At 51.9% G+C, this 21,315-nt stretch overlaps 2 protein-coding genes and 1 long non-coding RNA gene across 8 annotated transcripts; 1 reads left to right on the forward strand and 2 right to left on the reverse strand.

Annotated features, from left to right (window-relative positions):
- Positions 1–15: 15 nt before the first annotated feature.
- ANGPTL6 (angiopoietin like 6) lies at positions 16–7,400 on the forward strand. Of its 5 annotated transcripts, XM_058728097.1 has the most exons (7): positions 16–95; positions 1,132–1,214; positions 3,877–4,459; positions 5,156–5,333; positions 5,890–6,077; positions 6,157–6,427; positions 6,960–7,400. In XM_058728097.1, exons 3-7 carry the CDS (start codon positions 3,884–3,886, stop codon positions 7,148–7,150), a joined length of 1,404 nt encoding a protein of 467 aa, XP_058584080.1. In that variant the 5' UTR covers positions 16–95; positions 1,132–1,214; positions 3,877–3,883; the 3' UTR covers positions 7,151–7,400. The 5 variants fall into 5 exon arrangements, with proteins under 5 accessions (XP_058584080.1, XP_058584081.1, XP_058584076.1 ...); XM_058728098.1 differs by lacking the exon at positions 1,132–1,214; XM_058728093.1 differs by lacking the exon at positions 16–95 and having other exon boundaries at positions 992–1,221.
- LOC131510675 (uncharacterized) lies at positions 1,116–3,779 on the reverse strand. Of its 2 annotated transcripts, none has more exons than XR_009261136.1 (3): positions 3,646–3,779; positions 1,313–3,229; positions 1,116–1,207 (listed from the first exon to the last, which is right to left on the reverse strand). It is a non-coding gene; the product is annotated as an uncharacterized LOC131510675 (long non-coding RNA). The 2 variants fall into 2 exon arrangements; XR_009261137.1 differs by lacking the exon at positions 1,116–1,207 and having other exon boundaries at positions 1,295–1,397; positions 1,698–3,229.
- On the reverse strand, positions 7,185–11,766 carry SHFL (shiftless antiviral inhibitor of ribosomal frameshifting). Its single transcript, XM_058728105.1, has 8 exons — positions 11,441–11,766; positions 10,821–10,944; positions 10,577–10,626; positions 9,281–9,319; positions 8,957–9,106; positions 8,518–8,621; positions 8,231–8,385; positions 7,185–7,665 (listed from the first exon to the last, which is right to left on the reverse strand). Exons 1-8 carry the CDS (start codon positions 11,459–11,461, stop codon positions 7,436–7,438), a joined length of 873 nt encoding a protein of 290 aa, XP_058584088.1. The 5' UTR covers positions 11,462–11,766; the 3' UTR covers positions 7,185–7,435.
- Positions 11,767–21,315: the final 9,549 nt, after the last annotated feature.

Consider the following 21,315-nt stretch of genomic DNA (forward strand, 5'->3'; position numbering starts at 1 on the left):
CATTTCCTCTTTCAGCCCGGGAGTCCACTCGGGTTACGAGTTCAGGACAGTAGGAACCAGGCGAAGGAGGCTGCTCCCTGAGAGTGTGTCTGCAGGTCAGTGAGGCCTTTGTGCAGGTGGGAGACCCTAGACCAGGCCTGGGGGGCTCTATGGGGGGTCCCTTTGTACCTCTGAGGAATGACCGCATGTTTTCTGTCCCTGCATGATTTGACCTGAGGATGTGACAGTGTGCGTGGGAGACAAATGGGAACATGTACACTGTGGTGGGCAAGTGGGCAGGGACCAGGGTTTCACTGTCTACCTGGTTAGCGCCTCTGTGCTTGCCAGTGTGAGACCCCACTCTGCCCACAGGGTATTTTCCTTTAAGTCGTGGTGTGTGTGTGTGTGCGCGCGCGTCGCTGCCAGAATCTGTGCTGTTTCCAGTCGTGTCTTTATATGTGCCTGTGCCGGGCAAATCCGCAGACACACACACAGATTCCATGTCCACCTTTGTGGCTCCGTGCAGTGGTTTGTCTCACTGGGGACCCGTGTGTCTTGATTTCTGCCCTGTTGTGGGCACACGGTGTGTGGCAGGGTCAGGGTATATGTGTGTGAGTGCGGGAGCCAAGTTACCTGGGCTGAGTTCCACCATTCTCCAGCTGTGTGGCTGTGGGCAAACCACTCACCCTCCCTCAGGCTCAGTTTTCCCTCTTGTAAAATGAGGCTTCGTAGGAACAAAGGTTGTGAAGGCAAAGGCTAAATGAGATAGAAGGCGTGGATTTTAGAGTCACGCCTGGTGGCAGCAGGTGCCAACATTTCCTGTTGTCTTTCTCTGTGGTGTGTCTGTGTTGTCCCCCCCCCGCCCCCCCCCCCCCCCGCCCTCCGGCCTCACAGGGCCTGCAGCCTCCCACGCTCTGTGCTCTGCTGTGGGGGGAACATCCGGAGCACTGACCTGTGTTATCAGGCCCTGGTGGCCTGGGCAAGGGGGTCTGGCCATTCTGCCTCAGTTCTCATGCAAGAAATGATAAATATTTACAGTTGGAGCTCCTGGTCTCAGCACCACGGCTCTGGTTCCAAGCTCTGGAGGACAGGGGTGGTTACCAAGCCTCCTCCCTCCTGCTCTCCCACCAGCCTCTCCCCTTCCTCACTCAGAGGCTCCTCCTGGACCCTCAGCTCCTCCTGGGACTTCGTGTCTGCTGCAAGCCTTGCTGGACTCAGGGTCTTGGTCCTGAGAGGTGAGAGGTGAGAGGTGAGAGGGAAGGAGGGCATGAGGACAGGGGGAGGCCGATTTTACCTGTTTGGCCACCCGGGCTTCTCCAGGCCTCCTTCTCACCCCAGGTTGAGCTCCTGGAAAGGTGGTGGATGTTACACATGTAGTCTGGCTCCAAGGGGTGTGGTCCATCCCTGTCGTGGGGGGCCTGGTGTCGTCGAGGAGGGGGCAAGGAGAGCTCCGGTTTGGTGTGCATATATGATAGCAAATATGCCTTTCTCCAGCTCAGAACCTTCTGGAGCTCGCACCTCAGTCAGAGTGAAAGCCCAAGTCCTTCTGGGGCCCATGAGACCCTGCACGCTTGGCCCCGTCCCCTCCCTGTTCTCATTCCTCCTGCTCTCCCCCCTGCTCGCTCTGTTCCGGTCTTACGGGCCTCTCTGCTATTCCTTGGGCACCTCAAAGGCTCTAGCTCAGGGCTTGCTTCTCCCTGTGCCTGGAATGCTCTTACCTTTGTCTCTTCCTTCAGGTCTTGGCTCCAGTGCCCTCTTCTTAGTAAGTTCTGACTCCTCTGTTTCAAACCGCCCCTCTGGGCACCTGGGTGGCTCAGTCAGTTGAACATCCTCGCCTTGATTTCAGCTCAGGTCACCATCTCACAGTTCATGGGATCAAGCCCCTCATCGGGCTGTGCACTGACAGCACAGGGCCAGCTTGGGATCCTGTCTCTCCCTCTGTCTCTCTCTCTCTGCACCTCCCCTGCTCGCGTGCCTGCGGTCTCAAAATTAAAAAAATCTTAAAAAAAAAAAAAAAAAGGCCTCTCATCCCAGAACCCCCACCCGCATCCCCACTTAAGTGTTCTCCTAAGAACTTACCACCCTCTGACCTACCCACCATCTGTCTTCCCATCCAGGACGTCAGCTGCCTGGGGGCAGGGATTTTGTCTGTGTTGGTCCTGGGCGGGTCCGCTGCCTGGACCGGCTCTTGGCACACAATAGGCACGAAAGGAGCGTCTGCTGAATGTGTGAACAAGGTGATGTGTGTGACCTTGAAGACCTCGAGGCACCTGCCCGTGCGTGTGGCCACCCGGACATGTGGGCTTGGACACAGTGGAACTTGGGGCAGACAGGGGTGACGTGTGGACGTGGGAGACGTGTTCTGAGTACTGGCAAGTGCGTGTGAGAGGCCTGTGTGTCCTCATCTGAGAGGCTGCAAGCGGCTGAACCCCGCGAGAGAAGACAAGGGGAGCCAGGGATGTGGCCACAGTACACGCATAGGAGCTCACCTGTGTGAGCGGGGCAACACTTGGGAGGGTACGACAGAGCTGGGGCATGTGAGTGTTGAGGGGCGTGCACTGAACAAAACCCAGGCTCAGCCTCTGCGAGCGGATATTTTGGTGGAGGAATTCAGATAATAAACACCGGCAAACAAACGAGGCAATTCCAGAGAGAGACAAATACTAAAATGACAAAGCGGGACTGTGATAGAGAGTGCCCAGGAGGAGCAACGCTAAATGGGGGTGGTCAGGGAGGGCTTCTGAGGAGGGGACATCTGAGCTAAGGCCTGAGTAAGGAGAGAGAGGAGGCCATGTTAAAATTCTGGGAAGAATGTTCCAGACCGAGGAAAGGGCAAGTACAAAGGCCCTGAGGCAGGACTGTGCCTGGTGTGTTTGAGGAGCAACAAGGAGGCCAGTGTGCCTCGAACACAGTGAGTGAGGGGTGAGTGGGAGAGGAGGGCAGGGAGGGGACAGGAAGAGGGTGCAGGGCCTTGCGGGGGTGCAGGAAGACTTGGACTTTTGCTCTGAGTGAGCTGGGAGCCGCAAAGGGTTCTCTAGGAAAAGGAGAGACATGACCTGACTCTTTGGCAGCTGTGGGAGAAACAGACCAGAGGCTGATGGCAGACAACTGGAGGCCTGGGGGGCAGCTGCTGTAAGGAAATCCAGATGGTGTCTTGAGCTGGGATCATGGTGGGGGGTGAGCATGGGGGAATGTGGAGGAATTCAGGGTCCAAACAGAAGCGCTGACCCGCCTGGCTGATAGGTTGGATCTGTTGTGAAAAAAGAGGAGACAGGAATGACTCTGGGATTTGGGGAGATGGGGCCTCTGCTACTAGACTGAGTTAGTGAGACTTTATCTCTCACCCCACCTCACCCCTTCTCACCCATTCTCCTTCTGCTCCTGCCTCCCCGTAAGTTCCTTTAATACATCAGGCACTGTCTAGCCTCAGGGCTTTTGCATTTGCTGTTCCCCCTGCCAGGGATGCTGTTCTTCCCCAGATATCCTCATTACTTCCTCCCTTACCTCCTCCAGGAGGTCTTCCCTCCTTTCAAATTGCCAGGGCCCAGATCTCCACATCTCTCTGTTTTCCTGTTATCTTAACACCGACTAATACACTCTATTAATCCCTATAGCTTATTTGTTTCTTGCCCATCAGGGCAGGAAGTTTTGTATTTTCTTCCATACCGTAGTCCCTAGAACAGTGGCTGGCACACAGCAAGCACTCAGTCAATGAATGCATGACATGCCGTCCCGCAGGGCGCCGGAAACCAAGTGGAAAGGCCAGGGTGGGATCACTGGGGCATCTCAGCCTGGGGGCGGGGACCTGGAGCAACGCGGGTTTGGCACAACCCGAGAGCTGGGGGCCCGGCTAGGCTCCCGGGACTCCCCTCCTTCCTGTTCGTCCTCTGCCTTCAGGTCTGCCATGTCGGCGCCTCAGCTGCGCACGTTGCAGCTGCTGCTCCTGCTGGGCGCGACGTGGGCGCGGGCGGGCGCCCCGCGCTGCACCTACACCTTCGTGCTGCCGCAGCAGAAGTTCACGGGCGCCGTGTGCTGGAGCGGGCCGTCCGCCGCGCGCCCGGCCGCGGAGGCCGTGAACGCCAGCGAGGTGGCAGCGCTGCGCATGCGCGTGGGCCGCCACGAGGAGCTGCTGCGCGAACTTCAGCGGCTGGCGGCGGCGGATGGCGCCGTGGCCGGCGAGGTGCGCGCGCTGCGCAAAGAGAGCCGCGGCCTAAGCGCGCGCCTGGGCCAGTTGCGCGCGCAGCTGCAGCACGAGGCGGGGCCGGGGGCGGGTCCAGGACCGGGGGCGGAGCCCGCTGCTCTGCTGGCGCTGCTTGGCGAGCGCGTGCTCAACGTGTCGGCCGAGGCGCAGCGCGCCGCCGCCCGCTTCCACCAGCTGGATGTCAAGTTCCGGGAGCTGGCGCAGCTGGTCACCCAGCAGAGTGGCCTCATCGCTCGCCTGGAGCGCCTGTGCCCGGGGGGCACGGGTGGGCAGCAGCAGGTAACCTTAAAGCTGGCCAGGAATCGTAGCCACTTCCTGTTTGCATCATTTGTAAGATGGGGCTCTTGCAACCCCACGCACGATCTCTGAAACGCAGTTTTGAAATCCTAACAGCTCCAAATACCAGATTCCTACTTCTCCTTCCACAGCTCATTTGGATCAGAACGCGACGGGCGACTACCTAAAGTCTTTACTTATCCACTTAATATAAATATTCATAGTGCCTGTAATCAAGCATATTATTACGTAAAGACCAAGGATCCATGTTAGGGAGGTGTTATGTGATATAAATATAGACCCTGTGCTACTGTTCTAACTTCTGTTATATTATTTTTAATTCTGGAACATGGCTGGCCCTAATTTTGAATAAGATTGTTGCTCCGTGACAACCCATACCTCACAAGGCTGTTGGGAGCATTCAGTAAGCTAATACTCGTTGTTGGAGGTACTCTTACCATCAATACTTTACAGAAAAGGAGAGTCAGAGTCAGATAAGTTAAGCTGTGAACACCAGAGCAGGAATTTAAGCTCAGCGCTGCTCTTGACAGCTAGAGTTAGGCTTTGGGAAGTATCCATTCTAGGGCTGGAACGTGCCCCTGCCTGATCCACCCATTTGGGTGTTGGGAGATTTAGGGGCCCAGTGTCTTTTCAACTGAAGGCTAGTGCAATCACATCTGAGTCTCTTGGTCACCCCAGGTCCTGCCACCGCCCCTGGTGCCTGTGGTTCCTGTCAGTCTGGTGGGTGGCATTAATGATACCAGCAGGAGGCTAGACCCGGCTCCAGAGCCCCTGAGAGACCAGACCCTGAGACAGCAGGGGCCCTTGGCTTCTCCCGTGCCTGCAGGGCACCCTGCTGTCCCCACCAAACCGACAGGTAAGATGAGGGCAGGAATGTTGGGGATGTGAGAAGCTAGGGAGTTCCCAGTGCATTGTGAGGAGATGGAAATAGGAGCCAGGATTTTAATGGCAGATTTCTCTCATGGTAAGAGGACTAGAAGAAATGATGCTTTTATTCTGGTGATCGAACAAGGAGCCATGGCTCTCATCCTGATAAAGACCAAGGTCCTTACTGTGGTATGAAAATAGGAAAGGAAAGGCTTTTCTTTTGGTGAGGGGACAGGGAATTTAGGACTGCTTATTGGTAAGAATTTAAGTGAGCTCAGAGGGTCATGTTCAGGATTTCTACTCTGGTGAGGCTTTAGAACCAGGATTTAAGTACCCCAGGCTCCACATTTGCTGTAGTGAGAAAAGAACGACCCAGAGTATTAACTCAGGTAAGGACATGGGTACTGGGGCTCTTATTTTGGCCAGGGAATGGGAGAGGCAGGACTGCTGTTCTGGTGAGAGGATGAGAGAAGAATGCAGATCTATATACCAACAAGGGGTTGGTTGGTCCAGGCTGTGCCTTCCCCATATCTCTGTACCCACAGGCCCATGGCAGGATTGTGCAGAGGCCCACCGGTCAGGCCACAGGCAGAGTGGTGTGTATGAACTGCGACTGGGTCGGCACGTGGGGTCGGCGTGGTGTGAGCAGCAGCTGGAGGGTGGAGGCTGGACTGTGATCCAAAGGCGGCAAGATGGCTCGGTCAACTTCTTCACCACCTGGCAGCACTACAAGGTGGGTGTGGGCGGGCAGCGGCAGGGCTGTGTCGGGGAGGGGACCTGCTTCTGACCTGCTGACTTTCCTGTCCTGCCAGGTGGGCTTCGGGCAGCCTGATGGAGAATACTGGCTGGGTCTGGAACCTGTGCATCAGCTGACCAGCCGTGGGGACCACGAGTTATTGGTGCTCCTGGAGGATTGGGGAGGGCGTAGCGCACGTGCCCACTATGATGGTTTCTCCCTGGAGCCTGAGAGTGACCACTATCGCCTACGGCTTGGCCAGTACCATGGAGATGCTGGAGACTCTCTTTCCTGGCACAATGACAAGCCTTTCAGCACCGTGGATAGGGATCGAGACTCCTATTCTGGTAAGCAGAGCTCTTATTCTGGGGGGGGAGTGGGGACAGGAGAGGAGGGACTCCTAGGGAGGGAATGTAAAGAATGAAAAGAGTGGAGTGACACTTCCCTCTGGTAAGGATCAGGGTAAGCAAGAGAACAGAGGGGAGGACTTTTATTCTGGTGAGGGGACGGAGAGCCTAGATTCCTTCTTTCATGAGGCAGTTGCTTCCCCCTGTTCTGGTGAAAGGCAAGGAGAGCTAGCAGTCTTATTCTAGAAAGGAAGTAGGGAAGATTTCTCCCTTGATAAAGGTAGAGCTTCTAGTTTTCAGAAAGAGTGGAAAAGGTATAACGTGTACTTTGGTAGGGGGATAGGGAAGGAATTAAAGTTATTACTCTAAAAAAAGAAAGGGGCCAGGGCTCTTAATCTGGTGAGGAGAGAGGATCAGGGTTGCGTTCACTAAGAGTGGGAAGGGCCAGGGGATGCGTGGCAAAAGCCTTGCGCTGAGATGCTAGTAGAGGTTTTTATTCTGGTGAGAGGACATGGATTTTCTCTCTCCTCAGGTAACTGTGCCTTGTACCAGCGGGGAGGCTGGTGGTACCATGCCTGTGCCCACTCCAACCTCAATGGCGTGTGGCACCGTGGTGGCCATTACCGCAGCCGCTACCAAGATGGGGTCTACTGGGCTGAGTTTCGTGGCGGGGCTTACTCTCTCAAGAAGGCTGCCATGCTGATCCGGCCCCTGAGGCTGTGACCGTCTGTCCATCTGTCTCCCAGGTCCCAGAGGATGTTTGTCAGCAGGAGCCCAAGTCGTCCTGGCTGCCCCTGCTTTGTGACTTAGTGTGGGCCACGTGCCACACACTCTCCTGTTGTGAATCTCTCCCCGGGGTCCTGAAAACGGGACCTAGGAATCCCCCTGCCAATGTCGCAGACCCAAATGGCTCCTTGAGGGCATTTAGATCTCAGTTTGAGCTCATATTTTATAACAACACAAAATATCCACAGACTGTGTCCGGTTTGCATCTGCACCTGTCCGGGGTCACTCCCCATGCCCACCCTCGCCCTCCTCCTCCTCTTCCTCCTCCTCCTCCACCTTCAGGTCCTCCAGGATGAGGTTGTCCAGGTCCTCCAGGAGGCCCCCCTGGCTCAGGCAGGTGGCCACAGTGGAGCCACTACTGATGTGGGGGTTGCTGGGGTGCAAGACTTTAGGCAGGTGGTTCTGCTTCCGGCTCTTGGGGTGAGCGCAGGATGTCCCAGGCACGTGGGGCTCTGGGGAGGAAGAGGTTCTGAGGTCATGGAGCTTGAGGCCCACGTAAGACTCTGGGGGAAAAGGGGCTGCAGCCATGGGGGCTCGGGAGGGGAGGGGCTGAGGCTACAGGCCGTAGGGCCAGACCTACAGGAAATTCAGAGATGAAAGTCGCAGGTGTTGAAGCCACTAGAGACCCAGGGACATGGGCATCACCTGAGACTACAGAAGACAAAAGAGGAACCAAGGACACAGAGACCGTGGCAGAGGTCACGAGGACACAGGGGGAACCACTCAGTCTCAGGGGCAAGACCACGGAATGTGGCTGATGCCATGGGAGATGGGTATTAGAAGGGGGAGGGTCTGGTGTTGGAGATCGATGGGGGGCCGGTGCGTGGAAGATGTGAAAGGAGAGGCTGATGTCACGGGATGAGCTACGTGGCTTTGGGGACTGAGGCCTTAGGAGGCACATGGAAGAAGCAGGCAGAGACCTTGGTACTTAAGGCCCGGGAGGTGGATGTCCCAGGACTCAAGGTCACATAGACCGTCCAGAGCGAGGGAGGTCACGGGGACGTGGCAGGCCCTCACCTCGCCGGTTGTAGCAGTCGGCGGCCGAGCAGGAGTGGGTATGGGTGCTGCGGCGGTCCGTGTCCCGGTCCCAGCGTGGAGGGAGGATCCGTGTTGGATACACGGGGAAGCCGCACCCGTAGCAGGGGGACGAGGACCCCATCTGTGCCCAGCCCCTGGGGGCGGGGCACGGGCCGTGAGGGTCCAAAGGTGAGGCCCGGGCCAGGGTGGGACCAGGGAAGGGAAGGGCAGGGCTGGGGGTGGGGGGGAGGGGGCGAGGAGGGGGGGGTGGGGGTCAGCACCCTCACCGGAAGTTGTGCCGACACTTCGGGCAGTGGAACTCAGCCACGCCCCACATCTTGTCACAAGGCACCGGCTCATAGCGCTTTCGGCATTTTCTGCACCGGGACACCTGGGTGTGCAGAGTGGGGGGCAGGCTTGCGGTCAGAGGTGAGCCCCGGTAGCTTGACCCTGGCCACAGTGCACACCACTGATCAGGGGGGTTCAGAAGCCCGACTTGGGGTTGTGGTTTCCAGGTCAGGTTTGATTTCTGTGGTAGATGTCGAACTGTGGAGTCAGAGGACAGGCTCTGGGGTCGGGGAGGAGCTCAGAAGTCCAACTCAGGGTTGGTGGGCGGGGTCTGAGATGGAGGTTGAGCTCTGAGACTGCGGGTCAAGGGTCAAGAGTCAAGGGTCGATATTCTTAGGTCAGAAGTTCAGATACTGAGGATGGGGATCGGGTTATCACCTCCTTCCGCTGGGGTACGCGCCGCCACCAGACATGGTCACAGGAAGAGCAGGCAAACTGCCGATCCACGGCCGGAATGAGGTCTTCCTGCGCACGCTGGAACATGCGGAGGTTGGCTTCTGTTAGTGGCAGCAGGGAGGTCGCCACAGCCTGCAGGATGGGGACAAGAGGATGGTCACGCCTGTTCCACTAACATAAACACATGTCAGCCCTCTTTCCCGTCCCTGTAACATCTCTCCCTCTTGTCGGTAGACATCCCCCACCATCCCCTGGGGATGTCCTCCTCACTCTGCCTCTGCCCCCCGTCCCATACCCTGGACTCACCTGGATGTCCTGGTCCTGCTTCATATCCTCTGGTGGGTCCTGGGTGGAGACATCAGGGGCAGAAACTGGGGATGCAGCTCAGACCTCTTTTTTACCAATGTGTCTTGGGGGCGGGGCTCCTGCGTGGGGAGGCAGGGTCCTGGCCCCATATGATTAGGGTGTCCTTAGCTCAGGAGGTGCTGACTGACCAGTGTCCACTTTTAGAGGGCCAGGCGCATGACCTCAGTTATCCTTAGAGTAGCCTTGAGAGCAGGGGGAGGGGAGGGGAGGGGACACACCTATTATCCCCAGTGCTCAGATGAGGAAACCGAGGCTCTGAGCTGGGAGAGGGGTTGCCCGAGATCACCCTGAGGGAGCGTGGCAGAACGAGCCGCATCCCTGATGAGGGGCATCTCAGAGCCCAGCTCTGATCCTAGGTGGCCCAGGTTTAAATCCCAGCTGCTGCCTGCTTGCTCTGTCACCCTGGCAAGTGACTTAGTCACTCAGTTTCCTCATCTGTAAAATGGACGTGGTAAATAATAGGACTTGTCTCAATGGATCAATAGGGTGATGAAATTCAAAACAACATGTGGAAGTCCCACTGCAGCGCTCTTCCCTAGTATTGTTTCTTTTCATTTTTAAAATTTTTAAGAAGGCTCCAGACGCAACGTGGGCCTTAAATTCATGACCCTGAGATCAAGAGTCACATGCTCCAGTGACTGAACCAGCCACACCCCCCAGAGGCCCCTCCTATTATTTTTAACATACCCTTTACATGTGTTACTGTAAAGAATATAGTGTACTTTGTTAACACTCTTTAGCAACTATAAGAGGTGGAATCCACACTGCACTAGCCACCAAAGTCATTTAAGGGGTCAAGTGACCGAGTTGCACCTGTGCCTCAAAGCCTTTCATCCATCCATCCATCCATCCATCCATCCATCCATCCATCTAGCCTCTCTCTCCTTCCCATCTCCTGTTTATCCCAGCCTGAATGTGTGTTCCTTTGCTTACTCTATTCCCTCTTGCAGGAAGCCTTTCCTGACCTCCAGGGGTCCTCTACAATGACATTAATCCTGATTCATTTCACTGCCTAGTTTCATGTCTCTCTCCCCTACTTAACGTCATCAACATGTAAAGAGTGCCTACGGCTTGCAGTCTCCCTGGTCTAACACATTACTGAAAGGTGAATAAGTCAATGTGGATCGTGAGTTAGGGACTGGTGGTGCACAGAAGGGGCTCATCGTGGATAGGCCAGGTCCCTTCTGTTCCCCCTCCCCAGTCACCCCATCCTTTGAAGGGAGGGGGGCAGTTTACCTGGGCATCCAGATCATTACTCAGTTCCTGTCCATCTCTCTGCTTTACCCCTGGTGGGGAGAGTAAGTGTAAGTAAAAGGTCCTTGAAGGATCTTGTGGGAGTTTCAGGGTCCCCAGAGTCCCAATATAGACCCTCCCCAGGAGATGATCTCAGCGCCTCTTCCTACCCTTAACACAGACCACACCTCTCCTGCGTGCTCCCCACGCCCAACCCCTACCAGGACCGGGACCCCCGCCTGCTCACCATACACGATGGATCGCCCCACGCCGGTGTGGTCGCTGCCAAATTTCCTCATCAGAGTCCCCGCCTTCTTGGAGGATACCTTCCCATGAAACTTCTCCTGGAGGCGCCGGACGCTTTTCTCCAGCTGGGGTGGGCACAGGGGGATTCCGATCGGGTAAGGAGAGGAGCAATCGCCCCTCCCCCATCTCTAGGCATCCTTCTCCCAGCCCGAACTTGATTGACCCTCGGTTTTGGCCTCTCCCCCTGCCCCCCCCTCCCGAATCCCTCCCCCATCCCCCCGCCATCCCTCTACGGCATTTCCTGGAAAAAGCCAAAGTCCCCACAGGGCATTGGGGGAGGGAGCGGACTGGGGCGAGCGTCCCAGACTAAGGGAGGAGGCCGGCCAGGTAACCTCTGGCTCCTGACCCTTGACCCTGCAGCCCCCGCTTTTCCTCGAGGAGGCCGCATTTCACTCTGGAGGATGTGGCGGTCATTCTCCTTTCTGAGGGGAGCCAATGCCAGCCAGGGTGAAGGTCTAGGCTTCGGATGGAGTCTCCAGAAATTGCGAAGCCCCCTCCGCGCCCCCGGCCCCTCCCCAGAGTCTCCTGAGAGACCCCGGCCCAGCCGTAGCCATCTCCTACCTCCACACCTTCTTGAGACATGGTGGCGGCGGCGCAGGTTCCCGCGAGGGTCCGCACTGCGCGCTCAGAGCCCCCCTACCCGGGCGCGCCCGTCGGTCCAGCAGCCGCGCAGGGCAGGGGGCGGGGCCTCCGGGCGGCCCCGCCCTTCCTTCCCGGCCCCCTCTTTCGGTTTCGATTGCGGGGGGGGTGGGGGGGGTGGTGGACGGGGCGCTCTGGCTCCGCCCTGGCTCCGCCTCTGCTCTTGCGCCCCAGACTCAGGAGGGCGGCAGGGGTCTGCACCCTGCGGCGGAGCGCGCGCACCTCGGGCGGTGGAGGCGGCGCGGCCTCTGCAGTCGGTCACATGTCCCCACGCTGCGCGGGGTCCGCGTCTTCACGTCCCTCGTGGGGGCGGGGCCGCATCGGAACGCCGCCTTGGATTTCCGTGTCCCCCTCAGTTCGCGCTCCCCCACTTGATAACCCTCTCCTCTCCTCCCGCAGGAACCAGGCGCTAATTAGGACCTGGGCCCCCTATCAGCTCTGAGTCTCTTAACGGGGCTACATCCCCTTTCTGAACCTCAGTTTACTCCTCTGTAAAATGGGTTGATACAGTGGCTACATCCTAGGTATGTGTGTTTGCCAGGCTTGGAGACCCCGGCCGGGTAGGGCGCTTAGTAGCACCTGGCGTGGGGTAGGCAAACTAGTCACTGGGCCACCTACTATGTGCCTCTGCCAAAGGAGCAGGTAGCTGGACAAAGGAGAAGATGCTTGTTAAAAATACCGGTTGCGGGGCGCCTGGGTGGCGCAGTCGGTTAAGCGTCTGACTTCAGCCAGGTCACGATCTCGCGGTCCGTGAGTTCGAGCCCTGCGTCGGGTTCTGGGCTGATGGCTCGGAGCCTGGAGCCTGTTTCCGATTCTGTGTCTCCCTCTCTCTCTGCCCCTCCCCCGTTCATGCTCTGTCTCTCTCTGTCCCAAAAATAAATAAAAAACGTTGAAAAAAAAAAATACAGGTTGCTGTTCCCTAGGAGTGCGGCAGCAGTCGACTGTTTAGGGGTTCCCAGGAATCTGCATTGTAAATCGGAAGGTTGAGAATGCTCTTGGCCAGAACTTTTTTCTTTTCTTTTCTTTCTTTCTTTCTTTTTTTTTTTTTTTTTTTAAGTAGGCTTGACGCCCAAGGTGGGGCTTGAACTCTCGACCCTGAGATCAAGAGTCGCATGCTCCAGCAACGGAGCCGGCCAGGGGCCCCTATTATATAAAGATATTGTTTAACAAACAAACAAAAATGGAGATTAAAAAGTATAGGTGTTCTAATGTCTTCTACTTGAACTCCGAAGCTTTGTTTGTGGGTCTGTGCACCCCACCTGGAAACTATTAGTGAATATAAACAGTTCATGGTTCTTTGCGACTGGATGTGGAATTTCAGGCAGGGGGCGGGGCCTGTAGTCTGCATAGAGGACCTGGGATTTTATCCTGAGGGAAGTGGGGAGGCATGGAGGGGCTCTCTTGTTATACATATACACAGCATATACATATTATGTATAGTATATTATTACTACTTACCCACTGGAGAGAGAGGTCACAGCCAGGGTGGGTGACAAGCAGGCAGGAAACAGGTAGGAGGCTGATCCAGCTCCAACATGAATCCGATCTGTTAGATTCTCCTAATGGCCAGTGCTCTTACTCTACACCAGGCACTGTTCCAGGCACTGAGCATCGAACAAAAGAGATCCCTTCTCTCTTAGAGCTGACATTCTAGTGGAGGAGACAGACAAGAAAGATATATGTAATAGGACAGAAGACAGTAGGTGCTACAATGAAAAATGAACTGGGGTAAGAGTATGGGTAAAGGGGTGGGGGATCAGGGAAGGTGGTAGCAAGTAACCTCTGAGGGGAGACCTAAAAGGAGGTGGGTGAAGAGAGTTGTAGGCAGAATGAGCAGCAAGTGCAAAGGTCCTGAGGTAGGAGCATGGGACTGTTGTGACCAGTTGTAGTTGTTCTCTATTTGCTGCATAACAAATTATCCCCAGAATCAGTGACTTAAAACAATAAACTTACTGTCTCATATAGTTTTTTGTGGATCAGGGAATCTAGGAGTGGCTTTGTTGTGCTTTCTAGCTCCGGGTCTCTCATAAATATCGTAGTCAAGATTTTGGTCCGGGGCTGCAGTCACCTGAATGTTTGACTGGGGCTGGAGGGTCTGCTTCCAAGATGGCTCATTCAACATGGCTGGCTGGTGGGTGCTTGTTGGCCTGATGCCTCAATTCCTCCCTATGTGGGCCGCTTGAGTATGCCCCCAACTTGGCTGCTGGCCTCCCCAGAGCAAGTGACCCAACAAGAGAAGAACAGCCAGGTGTATCTTTTATGACCTAGTGTTGGAAGTCACACAGCATCCCTTCCACTGCTACCCTCTGTGTGTTAAAATCAAGTCACTAGATCCAGCTTATATTCAGGGCGAGGGAATCAAGACCCCACCTTCTGCCCATTCCCATCCTCCCATCTCCTGCTGGAGCGTCTCTGGATGCACCGGAAGGCAAGGAGAACAGGGAGCCAGTCACTCTGTCAGTCTCTCAGGATGCAGAGTATTAGACAGTTGATCTGGAAGGACAAACAGCTGATACAACCGGAGCATTTGTAGAATTGGGGCATTTGTAGATGGACAGAAAAACAAACATTTCCAGCGATCACATGGGGGCGCTGTCTACCCACCAACAGTTCACTGAGCTTTGTGACCATCTTGGCCCGGCTGACAGAGTGTGGCTTGTTTGTACAGTGTGGTATGAGCATTACTGCCTTTCATCCTTTGTCTTCGTAAAAAGGTGTGGAAAGGGAGAAGATACATGTGCTGATAACACTGATAAGAAGTGTAGCCTCTGACACGTTGGTATAATTGAGTCAAAGACTGAGCCATTAACTGGGGCACCTGGGTGGCTCAGCTGGTTAAGTGTCCGACTTTGGCTCGGGTCATGATCTCACAGTTTGTGGGTTCGAGCCCCACGTCTGGCTCTGCGCTTTGGATCCTCAGTCTCCCTCTCTCTCTGCCCCTCCTCTCTGTCAAAAAGAAATAAACATTGGAAAAAAAAAAAAAAAAACAACCGAGTCCTTACTGTTCAATCCAGTCATTAATTTGACAGAAAGTGCTGGGCACCATTTCTGCCCTTCCAGAACTCATGGTCTTAATGATAAAGAGAAACATGAAGCAGATAATATCACAAGTAATTATTATACTTATGATCTATACCAAAAAAAAAAAAAAAAGAGTAGTAACTGAAGGCTCCATGAGAAAGGGGGACAACATGGGAACCTGACCTGGGGCAGGGTGTTCAGGGAGGGCTTCCTGGAGGAGGTACCTCTTGAGCTGAAGTCCTAACGCTTTGAAACACTGTGAGAAGTGTTTGAAACTATGTATTTCATATGATCCTCGCGGTAACCTGGTGAGGGGGGGCGCGGGGGGGGGCGCGGGGGGGGTGAGGGTGGGGTGCAGGGGGGGGTGGTGATATTACCAATAGGAAAACAGGTTCAGGAACTTACTTGAGGCTCTCCGAAGGGTGAAGAAATTTCCTACTTGAAGAGATGGAGCATGTGCGCATGAGGTGGGAAGGGGTTTGTCCATTACAGGAAGCTAAAGGCCACTATGGCCAAGGGCTTAGTGAGCGGCGGGGGGAGTGGAGGGAAGGGAAGCTCTTGACTTTCAGCCGGACCCTTTGAGGCGTAAGCCTTTGAGGCATAAGCTGGGTGACCAGTTTAATTGTGGAGAAAACGGACACAATTGGAGCATGGGTGTGTTTTTCTTATTTTCCCTCCTTTCCCCTATGTTCATCTGCTGCGTTTCTTAAATTCCACATACGAGTAAGATCATAGGTGTCTGTCTTTCTCGGACTGACTTATTTCGCTTAGCATAATACCCTCCAGTTCCATCCTCCTTGGAGATGGAAGAATGTGTGTGCTTTTCATAATCTAGTCAATTTCCCCCCCAGTTTTACCAAATGAAGAAATTTGGCAGTGCCCAGAGGTGGGGGGGAAAAAGGAACTCTCCAAACTGTTAGTAAGGGCATCTGTTAGTAAAACCTTTGGGGAGGGCACTTTGGCAAAACATACTAAAGCATTATGCATGCCTTTTTTTTTTTTTTTTTTTTTTTTTTTTACAGTTTATTTGTTTGAGAGAGAGAGAGAGAGCCTGAGTGGGGGAGGGACAGAGAGAGAGAGAGAGAGAGAGAGACAGAGAGAACCCCAAGCAGGCTCCACACTGACAGTAAAGAACTCATGTGGGGCTTGAACTCATGAACCCATGAGATCATGACCTCAGCCAAAATTAAGGGTTGGATGCTTAACTAACTGAGCCACCCAGGCACCCGAATTATTATGCATGCTGTTTTTTAAATTATTATTTTATTATTTTTTAATGTTTATTTACTTTGGAGAGAGAGACAGAGAGACAGAGTGCAAGCAGGGGAGGGGCAGAGAGAGAGGGAGACACAGGATCTGAAGCAGCCTCCAGGCTCTGAGCTGTCAGCACAGAGTCCAATGCGGGGCTTGAACCCACAAACCTTGAGATTGTGACCTGAGCCGAAGTCAGACGCTCAACCGACTGAGCCACCCAGGCGCCTCTCCACATTGGATATTTCTGTAACAATTACATTTTTTTTTTTTTTGCAATAAGCACCCATCACTTATGTAAGCAGAACCAAAAAATACGCAATAAGATAAATCCAATTACTTTAAATTTTTTTTTCAACGTTTTTTATTTATTTTTGGGACAGAGAGAGACAGAGCATGAACGGGGGAGGGGCAGAGAGAGAGGGAGACACAGAATCGGAAACAGGCTCCAGGCTCCGAGCCATCAGCCCAGAGCCTGACGCGGGGCTCGAACTCACGGACCGCAAGATCGTGACCTGGCTGAAGTCGGACGCTTAACCGACTGCGCCACCCAGGCGCCCCTAAATCCAATTACTTTAAAAAATTACATGTAAGTCCATCTTTGACAATGACACCTAAGAGATGCAAAGTAGCTTCAGATTTCATAGTTTAGATAAGCCATGTAGACCTTTGCCATGGGCCACATGTGGCATCTGAGCTCTTGATATGTGGCAGATCTTAATCCAGATGTGCTATCAGTGGTGAATGCACACTGATTTTGGAGACTTAGGTAAAAAAACACATCACTGGGTTTTTTTTTTTTAAATTCAAGTTAGACGCAGTGTAGTCTTGGCTTCACGAGTAGAAGCTGGTGATTCATCGCTTACATATGACACCCAGTGCTCATCCCAAAAAGCGCCCTCCTTAATGCCCGTCACCCATCCAACCCATCTCCCAACCCACCTCCCTCCGGCAACCCTCAGTTTGTTCTCTGTATTTAAAGAGTCTCTTATGGTTTGCCTCCTTCTCTGTTTTTATCTTATTTTTCCTTCCCTTCTCCTATGTTCATCTGTTGAGTTTCTCCAATTCCACATATGAGTGAAATCATATGATATCTGTCTCTCTCTGACTTATTTCGCTTAGTATAATACCCTCTATTCCATCCACGTTGTTCCTGGCTTTTTTTTTTTTTTTTACCTTGTTACATGTTAAAGTGATAATGTTTTGGATATACTGGGCTACATACAATTATTGTAATTAATTTCCCTGGTTCCTTTTTACCTTGTTAATGGGACAGCTAGAAAATGTAAATGCAACTTGCCATGGGATTGTGCTTAGAGGATACAAAGCAAATAGTAACCTTCCAAGAGGCATGTAGCTATTTTTATTTCCATACCACCTTGGTTTATGTTGTTTTTTTTCAGGTGTGGCCTGTGGGAAGACAGTCCTCTGCCTGGTGGCCCTGTCTCTGTTCCTGGCAGCAGAAACATGCAAGGGGTAATCACTGATCCCACATTCCAGAAACTGACAGGGAAAGTATTGGGAAAGTGTGTGAAGCACCCGCACCAGACCCTGAGGTCTGGGCCATCCCAAATGACTTCATCTCATCATAGTTGCCATTTTAAAATTTCAGAAATTGTGGCTAGCTCTCTGCACCAAAACAGGACACTTTGCCCTTTCTTTTCCTGATTACAAAAGTGTAGTGTGCTTGTTCTAAAAAAAAAAAAAAAAGTTAAGCATTAAGAAATGTTTGATTTGGAAAGAGGAAATCTGTCTACACAGAAAAATAAAACCTTAAGTTATAATTTTGTCTGTGACCATTGGGGTATCCATAAGCATGGAGGAAAGGAGCCATCAGGACATATAAGCAAACTGGATAGTTCTGGTTCCTGGGGAGGAGAAGAGGGTGGGGGCTTCCCGAGGGGGGCCCCTACGTATTCTTTTCTATATGTCTGCTTTTTGGGGAATCTTTTTGCTAGGATGTCCTCAAGTGTCATTCAAAATAATAACAATAATACAGGAAGGGGCAGTAACTCATTGCCCTTGCCCCGGGATAACGCCCATTAAATCTGATGTATATTTTCCCCAGATCTCTGTCCTTTGAAATACTTCTTTTTCTTTTTCTTTTTTCTTTTTTTTTAAGTTTTTAAATGTAAAGTCCAGTTAGCTAACATACAGTGTCATATTAGCTTCAGGTGTACAATATAGTGATTGAACACCTCTATACAGCACTCGGTGCTCATCACAATGAACTACTTATGTTTCTGACTTCATCGTGGTGATATTCAAAGAAAAACAGGAACTTAAACAAACATGTCTGGATATCTGAACAAACAGCGTTCGGGATTGAAAGCGGAACTTTGTTACCAGGAACTCCAGGAAGATACGTAACCTTTCAGTGCCTCTGTCTTCTCACTCACAAAACAGGAAGAAGACTGTCCCCATCTCAAAGAGTCGCAAGGAGAAGAAAACGTGTTAATGTGCGTGCTAATGTGCATGTGCAGTGCTTAGACCAGAGCCTGCATGTAACAGGTGCTCAGTAAGTGTATGTTTTGACTCTTGTTACAAGATGCAGTCTCAGACCAGAGCCCAAGACCTCTCTTTCTCTGCCACGTACTCATGGGGGACCCTGAGCCCATGGCTGAACCTCCTGAAGCCCTTTGTTTGCTCATCCGTAAAATGGGAACATGGCACTCGTGCCTATTGTAGGGTTTAATAAATAAATGAGAGAATGAGCCACACTGGAGATACCCACTCTGCCTTCAAGGGGTCCCTAGGGGCCTCAAGAAACTACCATAATGCTCCATATGTATGTCCAGGCTGGCGGAGGAGGGAGCATCTGGCCAATGTTCCAGAAGGAGGTGTTATGTGGGGTGTAAGAAGCTTTAGCATGGAGTTGGGTGAGAGAAGGAGGAAGAGCTGAGCTAGGAGTTCTCAAACTTCCTGGAGCATCAGAAGCTCACTGGCAGCTTATTCCAAGGCAATTTCCCAAGTGCCCACCCTGGGTCTATTGGAGATGCTCCCGCACATCATGGGGGTCTTGTCCATCCACTAAATGCCAGGCGTTGCTCTGGGAGTGAGGAACATAGACAAACATCTCTGCCCTCCAGGAGCTGTAGGCTTGTATCTTTCACCACTCCGGGGAGTTTTCAGCCGTTACTTCTTCAAACATTTTTTTCTGGGCCACAATTCTTTCTCCTCTTTTTCTGGAACTCTGATGACAGGAGTCTTGGACCTTTTAATATTATCCCACAGCTCTGTTGTTGAGATTGGCTGCTCTCTAGTGCCCTACCCTCCAATTCATTGCCTCTTTCCTTTTCGATCTCCATCTTGCTACTTAGCCCATCCAGTGAATTATTAATTTTGGTTATTGTTGGTTTCAAGATTTCCATGTGGTTCTTTTTCTTTTCTTTTATGTGGTTCTTTTTCTAAACAACTATTTCTCTATTGAGGCTTTAGTCTGTTTCTGTTAGTTCAAGAGTGTTTGCCCTTACTTCTCAGGTATAGTTATAACAACTGCTTTAAAGTATTTGATAATTCTAGGGGCGCCTGGGTGTTGCAGTCGGTTAAGTGTCTGACTCTTGATCTCGGCTCAGGTTGTGATATCACAGTTCATGAGTTTGAGCCCCGCATCGGGCTCTGTGCTGATGGTGCAGAACCTGCTTGGGATTCTGTCTCTCCTTCTCTCTGCCCTTCCTCCGCTTGTACTCTCTCTCTCTCAAGTAAATAAATAAACTTAAAAAAATTAAAAAATAAAGTATTTGATAATTCTAACATCTGCATCATTTCAGGGTTGCCATCTGATTTTCTTTTCCTTTGTGCGTGGTTAGGGATGTCGCACGTGTTCATATGTTGAGTAACTTTGGATTGAATTCTGGAAATTTTGGATATTATATATAACATGATGTTAAATTGTGATATGCTGGATCTTGTTTAAATCCTACGGAGAATGTTGATATTTTGCAACTCAGGTTCAGGTTGCAAGTTTCAACCCACTTTCTCCAAGATGTGGTTCTAATATCAGTCTGGTTTTCAAAGCCATTGCAGTGCTGTTTGGATCTATCCTGTGTGTGCAGCACCCATTCTCTATGACCTATAGGTCTTCCTTGCCTGCTCATCAGACCAGGATTTTTTTTTTTTTTTGCATTTGTGTGTGTGTGTGTGTGTGTGTGTGTGTGTGTGTAAAGAATTCTTTTTGGGGCACCTGGGTGGCTCGGTCGGTAAAGCCTCTGACTTCAGCTCAGGTCATGATCTCACAGCTTGTGAGTTCGAGCCCCGTGTCGGGCTCTATGCTGACAGCTCAGAGCCGGGAGCCTGCTTCTGATTCTGTGCCCCTCTCTCACTTTGCCCCTCCCCCATTTGTGTGCACGCTCTCTCTCTCTCTCTCTCTCTCTCTCTCAAAATAAATAAAACATTAAAAAATTTAAAAAAAAAAAAAAAAAAAAAAGAATTCTTTTTGTCTTCCCCTAGTGAGTAGTTCTGAGTTTTGGGCTGCCTTTAAGTCTAGGCTGGGAAATACCAGAGGAAAATAATGACAAAATCATTGCTGGTTTAGTGGCAATTTGAGTTGTGGTTTCCTTCCTCATCCAGACTGCTACCACTTATTTAAAAAAAAAAAAAAAAAGACTTGGGCGCCTGGGTGGCTCAGTTGTGATTGACTTCTGCTTGGGTCATGATTTCACAGTTCACGAGTTCTAGTCCCATAGCGGGTGAGCTCGAGCCCCACTTTGGGTGAATATGTGCCCCACTTTGGGTTAAAAAAAACAACACGAGCCCTGGGTAAACCCCGCTTCTCTCTCTCAAAAAAAATAGACTTAATTTTTTTTTAGAGCATTTATAGTTTACAGAAAAATTGGGCAGAGAATACAGAGGCTTCCCACGTACCCTTCCCCTACCCCAGTTTCTCCTATTATTAACATCTTGCATTTTTATGGTACAATTGTTATAATTGATGAACCAATACAAATGCATTATTATTAAGTAAAGTCCATGATTTACATTAGGCTTCACTATTCGTGTTGTATAGTTCTGTGGGTTTGGCCAAATGCATAATGTCATGTATCCACCCTACAGGATCATCCAGAATAGTTTCATTGTCCTAAAAAAACCCTGTGCTCCACCTAGGCATCCCTTTCCATCTACCTTCACCAACCCCTGGCAGCCAATGATCTTTCCACTGTCTGTATAGTTTTGTCTTTTCCAGGAAGTCACCTCGTTGGAATCATACAGTGCATAACCTTTTCGTATGGTTTCTTCCACTTGTTTCCTCCACGTCTTTTTAAATTTTATATTATTTTTAATTTTTTCAAATGTTTATTTGTCTTTGAAAGAGAGAGAGAGAGAGAGAGAGAGAGAGAGAGAGAGAAAGACAGAGTGTGAGCAGGAGAGGGGCAGAGAGAGAGGGAGACACAGAATCTGAAGCAGGCTCCAGGCTCTGAGCTGTCAGCACAGAGCCCGATGTGGGGCTCGAACTCACGGGCCGCAAGATCATGACCTGAGCCGAAGTCAGACGCTCAACTGACTGAGCCACCCAGGCACCCCGATAT

This window comes from Neofelis nebulosa, chromosome 4 (genome assembly GCF_028018385.1).
Source record: "Neofelis nebulosa isolate mNeoNeb1 chromosome 4, mNeoNeb1.pri, whole genome shotgun sequence".
Classification (NCBI taxonomy): Eukaryota; Metazoa; Chordata; class Mammalia; order Carnivora; family Felidae; genus Neofelis; species Neofelis nebulosa.

Bases quoted from the DNA above. Each gene is read 5' to 3' on its own strand.
- SHFL (XM_058728105.1), bottom strand. From the start codon at position 11,461: ATGTCTCAAGAAGGTGTGGAG. The intron at 10,945-11,440 runs GTAGGAGATGGC...TGCCCACCCCAG, and splicing joins TGTCTCAAGAAGGTGTGGAG to CTGGAGAAAAGCGTCCGGCG. The intron at 9,320-10,576 runs GTAAACTGCCCC...GTCTCCACCCAG, and splicing joins GTAATGATCTGGATGCCCAG to GACCCACCAGAGGATATGAA.
- ANGPTL6 (XM_058728093.1), top strand. From the start codon at position 992: ATGCAAGAAATGATAAATATTTACAGTTGGAGCTCCTGGTCTCAGCAC. The intron at 4,460-5,155 runs GTAACCTTAAAG...TGGTCACCCCAG, and splicing joins GCACGGGTGGGCAGCAGCAG to GTCCTGCCACCGCCCCTGGT. The intron at 6,428-6,959 runs GTAAGCAGAGCT...CTCTCTCCTCAG, and splicing joins GGATCGAGACTCCTATTCTG to GTAACTGTGCCTTGTACCAG.